Source organism: Coregonus clupeaformis, chromosome 30 (assembly GCF_020615455.1).
Source record: "Coregonus clupeaformis isolate EN_2021a chromosome 30, ASM2061545v1, whole genome shotgun sequence".
NCBI classification, from domain to species: Eukaryota; Metazoa; Chordata; class Actinopteri; order Salmoniformes; family Salmonidae; genus Coregonus; species Coregonus clupeaformis.
The window spans coordinates 32,000,141-32,006,126 of record NC_059221.1 but is presented as its reverse complement, the minus strand read 5'-3'; the positions used below and the strand labels follow the sequence as shown (position 1 = coordinate 32,006,126).

General features: G+C 45.6%; 1 protein-coding gene across 1 annotated transcript in view; it reads left to right on the top strand.

Annotated features, from left to right (window-relative positions):
- The first annotated feature begins 358 nt into the window (after positions 1 to 358).
- The window catches only part of LOC121546541 (bone morphogenetic protein 7-like), a 57,668-nt gene continuing 52,040 nt past the window's right edge, over positions 359 to 5,986 (top strand). The window contains exon 1 of the mRNA XM_041857794.2: positions 359 to 1,018. Within this exon, the coding sequence (XP_041713728.1) occupies positions 583 to 1,018 (436 nt within the window). The 5' untranslated portion in view covers positions 359 to 582. The remainder of the gene's footprint in view (positions 1,019 to 5,986) is intronic.

Below are 5,986 nucleotides of genomic sequence, written 5' to 3'. Positions count from 1 at the left end.
GCAAGAAAGAGAGCATGATACTGAATCTATATAGATATAGTCATGGTCTGTTGGCTTTTTGTCACACTGTGCTTCTGTTGCGATGGTAATCATGCACGCACGCACGCACGCACGGACACACACACACACACACACACACACACACACACACACACACACACACACACACACACACACACACACACACACACACACACACACACACAGAGTGAGATGGGGATAGAGAAATAACGCTGTAGTACAGTGCTACAGTGGGCTACAGCAGCTGAAGCGCTCTCTCTCTCTGCTCCTCCCAGCGCACAAAGCACCTCCTCAAAGTTTGCTCGCTGAGCTCGGCTCATCGCACTCGCTGCAACACGTCTTGTCAACCTTGCAGTTTACGCGTGACCCAGGGAGACAGTGATAGGGTAGTGAAGGGAGTAGGAGTAACTGGATGTAAAGGCAAAAGGATTGACATTCAAAATTGTGCAGGTCAGTGGATTTTAAGGCAATCCAATTACAGTGGACGTTGAAGGAGCCGTCAATGATTCGGGTATTGAACAAACCTGTTGTGAAGTTCAATATCCTTATTCTAAGTATTGGATGAGAGCACTCAGCGCAATTACGCACGGCATCAAAATGGTTTCATTTTTGGATAGACGTGCCCCTGCTTTGTTCCTCGTATGGGGCTACTGCGTCCTGGCGGACACAGTCTTTTCTAACTTTACCCTGGACAACGAGGTCCACTCGAGTTTCATCCACAGGCGGCTGAAGAGCCAGGAGCGCAGGGAGATGCAGCGGGAAATCCTCTCCATACTCGGGCTACCGCACCGGCCGCGGCCGCATCTCCACGGGAAGCACAACGCAGCCCCGATGTTCATGCTGGACCTGTACAATGCCATGTCCACGGAGGGGGAAGAGGACGGGTACTCCTATCCATACAAACCTGTCTTCACCACCCAGGGGCCGCCGATAGCCACTCTTCAGGACAACAACTTCTTAAACGACGCAGACATGGTTATGAGCTTTGTCAATTTAGGTATGTCACCCCTTGCTATTTGTGCGTATTATGTTGTTCCCATGCAGTATTCGATTTTCCATCTTAACCGTCTGCGGTTTTGCACCGCGGATATCTAATTTCAAGAGATCTTGAAAACAGATAAGCGCCATGCCTTTAATTTGTAAGTAACAAGTTGCTCCTATCTTATTATACATTCACCAATATGTAGTAACATGAGTAAAACTTGAGTTATGGCGATGTATATATGCAAATCATTCAACTGTTAACGTTAGTAATATTGCTTTACAGACAAAGTTACATTGTTTAGGTTCGCTGTTCCATGTTTAGGCTTTATTTAATGACTTTAAAGTAAGTTACACTGGGTCCTTAAGACTTATCGCCCTCCTGATTCTAGGCCTTAAAAGACAACTGGGATCTTTCACATAGCAGGAGAATGAAAGTTAGATGTATTTTCTAGATTTTCTATTGAACCAACCATGCTTTTTCATCTGCACATGGGGCTGCATGGGTCTTTGTCCTGCAGAAACACTTTATTGGGCTACAGCACACACACTGCAGGAGAAAAGCCATCTAGTGTAGATATAAGTTGTAGAATAGGTAGTCCATCCTTACAATGTGTTGCAATTGAGTTAATGATCCAGTTGAGGAATCCTAGAGTGTCACATTCCAGTGTCTTTCTTGTCTCTCTCTGTCTCTGTCAAACAGCTGTCCACTGAGCTAATGTTCAGGTGCTGAACCCTACAGATGATGTAACCTGCAGTCACTCAGTCCACTGTTGTTATCTGGAGTTTGAGGAAGTGTCAACAACAGAAGAGGTCCAAGGTGCATCTTGGTCTCCTTAGGTCTCCTTAGGTTTTGCATTCCTGACAAAATAACATCCCCAACAGTTTGTATTCTAACTTCAGAGTTGGGCATGATCAGCTGTATCTCAACACGTGAAAAAAGGCCATGTATCGGATGGCCTATGGCCTTTCCCTCTTAGAATACATGTTTTCTCTCAGTTGGCTGTGGGTTTTTTGTCCAGGTTTCATAATCGCGTTCCTTATCTAATCAGTGAGTCTTAGTGAAATCCCACTGAGATGCTGCTCTGTCTTCTGATTACCATTAATGTCAGCAGCAGCAACAGCCAGCCAGGCTTTACTGCCTGCCCATCATCACAACATTAGCAGGCAACGCCAGGGGATTTATGAAAAGATAAACACACCATCATAACTCAATTTGGCCAACAAATTATGCAATCACAGCAACTGCATTTATGAATGAGGGTCAAGATGAGTATTTGTGATTCATTTGAAGAGGGAAATGACACTGCTGCATGGGATCTGGCTAGAGTACGTATTCAGTGTACAACTTGGGCAGTTATAGGAAAGTTAATAGGCAAATATTAACAAAGAGAACAAGAAGAGATTTCCCTGCTCGAGGGAGCTGGAGTTTGTGATGAATCCTGGAGAGATTGGAGTGTGCTTCCTCTGCTGCACTATATAATTAAAGAGGGAGCTGCTGTATTGTGACACAGATGGATGTGACCGCAGAACCTTGCAAAGTCAAGGGCCTCTCTCTTTTCCTAACACTCCAAGACTGAGGCTGCATCTGAAAAGGCACCATATTCCCAATCCCTATATAGTGCATTGCTTTTGACCATGGCCCGCATAGGGCTCTAGGGCCCTAGTCAAATGTAGTGCACTATGTAGGGAATAGGGTGCATTTTGGAGGGAGAGAGCCTGTGAGAGGCAGAGAGAAGAGGAGAAACAGTTCCGGACTTTCTGATATTACTATGGGCCTTTAATTCTTTCTAAATCTGTGATCCATAAACCTGACATTCCATCATAACAAAGATGTTTCACATCAGCAAGAGAGCATATTTTGATTTGGGGTGAACAAAATAAATAATATTATAACTGAACCGATCTTGTGCAATCAAGACCCTTTCTCGCTGGAGATTTCTATGCTTGTAATGTGACTTGCGGCTTGTGAACATAGCCCTAATAAAATTAATGTTGGAGTTTTTGTCTAGAGTCACTTCCACTCAGCTCTCAGTGACTGTTATTGGTTGAGGCCTGGTAATATGGTTACTGAGCAGCACAGAAGCCTCTCTGCAGGGCAGGTTAGATTCCCCTGATGCCATATTGGGTTCCTCTTACCATATATCAAATGGTCTGTGTCACTCATTTGGATAAAGTGGATGTGTGTCTTTGTGATGTCATCATGGGTCTCGTCCGTGAATGGGCCTCTTTGTCAGAGCTCTTCTTCCTGAGTCTCATGTGATGCCATCAGATATGAGCCAGGTTTGATCCATGCTACCAGATCAAAATGCTGATTCATAAGCCTTTATATGAGAACATGCGAGTGAGAGAGAGAGAGAGAGAGAGAGAGAGAGAGAGAGAGAGAGAGAGAGAGAGAGAGAGAGAGAGAGAGAGAGAGAGAGAGAGAGAGAGAGAGAGAGAGAGAGAGAGAGAGAGAGAGAGAGAGAGAGAGAGAGAGAGAGAGAGAGAGAGAGAGAGAGAGAGAGAGAGAGAGAGAGAGAGAGAGAGAGAGAGAGAGAGAGAGAGAGAGAGAGAGAGAGAGAGAGAGAGAGAGAGAGAGAGAGAGAGAGAGAGAGAGAGAGAGAGAGAGAGAGAGAGAGAGAGAGAGAGAGAGAGAGAGAGAGAGAGAGAGAGAGAGAGAGAGAGAGAGAGAGAGAGAGAGAGAGAGAGAGAGAGAGAGAGAGAGAGAGAGAGAGAGAGAGAGAGAGAGAGAGAGAGAGAGAGAGAGAGAGAGAGAGAGAGAGAGAGAGAGAGAGAGAGAGAGAGAGAGAGAGAGAGAGAGAGAGAGAGAGAGAGAGAGAGAGAGAGAGAGAGAGAGAGAGAGAGAGAGAGAGAGAGAGAGAGAGAGAGAGAGAGAACAGAGAGTTGTAATCATAGACACTGATGGCTTCTTATTTTCCATTCATTCATTGTGGTTTTTCCTAATTCAAGACCTATGCAGGGGGAAATGAGAGAGCAACATGATTTTTAATTTGATCACTACAATTCTAACCCTCAGAAGTCAGGCTCCATAAATGGCACCATGTCCAAGGTGCCTCTGTTAGAATAACTTCCAACTGCCTTGGAGGTGGTTGGGATGCTTTTTCTAAAAGTAGCTGGGTGGCATTTTAGCTTTTAAATATTATGAAAACAGGAGTGTATCTGATTTCAATGATAGTCCCCTCAAAGTGCCAGTGAGGGAGAGGGAAGAAAGAGAGAAAAAGGAGAGGTATTGAAGAGGTTTGGTGGTTCCGCATGACCCTGATTCTTGACAGACGTCTCATAGGGAGAGTGTGTTAACAAGCATAGGGGAGGGGAATAATTTGAGATTTAGACTCATGACATTGCTCTGTGTGTGTCCTCATGGCTACTCAAGACAAGGCATACTCCCTGTTTAAATACGTTGCTAAAGAGTACAAGTGGGCTCTCTTTCAGTCGTAGCACAAGCTGATCTTTTGAGCACCTGCAGATCATTTGAAAAGGACTATTCAAAAAAGTGATTATAAGGCATGGAACTGATGTTTTATTATTGCTAAGTGCTGCTGAGTGTTGTTGCTTGAGTTGTGCTCAGGGCAGCTGATTTGTTATTGAATGGCTGTAATATGTCCCCTGTAGCTCAGTTGGTAGAGCATGGCGCTTGCAACGCCAGGGTTGTGGGTTCGTTTCCCACGGGGGGCCAGTATGAAAACGTATGCACTCACTAACTGTAAGTCACTCTGGATAAGAGCGTCTGCTAAATGACTAAAATGTCAAATGTAAATATGACCCTATATGATAAAGCATAAAATGATATGCAACTGATAAATGATCTGTTAGTATACAGTATATCTGAGCTGTTCTCAGGCCTGCTGATGTTTTGTCAGTGCGTATCTGAGCTGTTCTCAGGCCTGCCTATAGCTGATGTTTTGTCAGTGTGTATCTGAGCTGTTCTCAGGCCTGCCACACTCTACACACAACATGTGTCGCCTCGGCCCAGGGTGTGTGCTGCTGAACATGCAACGCTGACATGCTAACTCACTAACTAACACTCTCACTGTGTGAAATTGTATGGTGTTTCTCTGTAGCATTAGCTTGGGGTATGAACCTATTATACAGCATATAGGAGTTATACTGTATGTGGCAATGTTCTCTCTTTCTCTCTCTTTCTCTCTCTTTCTCTCTCTTTCTCTCTCTTTCTCTCTCTTTCTCTCTCTTTCTCCCAATGTGTAGTCCTTTCAGCTGGAATGATTGATGTTTTGCCCACCCTCACATACCACTTCACTTCACGCACACACACACACACACACACACACACACACACACACACACACACACACACACACACACACACACACACACACACACACACACACACACACACACACACACACACACACACACACACACACACACACACACACACACCTCCCTTAATTATTTGATATGGTCCCAGCAGTCCCCAGTGCATTAGCCCTCAGCCACAGTGAATTAGGTAATTTCCCCTTCAACAAACCACAGCTTCCAGAGCTCTGGGCTGCTTGGCTGGGCTGGGCTGGCATGGCACAGGTAAGTCAAACACTTACACACACACACACACGCACGCACGCACGCACGCATGCACACACACACACACACACACACACACACACACACACACACACACACACACACACGTGCTCACACACGGATGCCCACTCGGTCTCACGCACCACAGGGCAGCAGGGTGACTTGCATGTCTACTATGTGCATCTCTCAGGTCAGTGAATAGGGACCGGCATGGGGTATTTTATGGCCTCTTTTCCAGCTCTGGGTTTTAATGTCTTACAGTAATGTGTTATCAGGTGTGTTAGTCATGGCTTCCTGCTATGCCCTGCTGGAGGCATTATGCAATCCTGCATGGATTACCCTAGCCTGAGGCGGTGAGAAAGTGTGTGTGCGTGTGTGTCTGTCCGCGTGCATGCCTGCCTGCGTCGAGTATGCGTGTGTGTTTGTATGCGCATACATA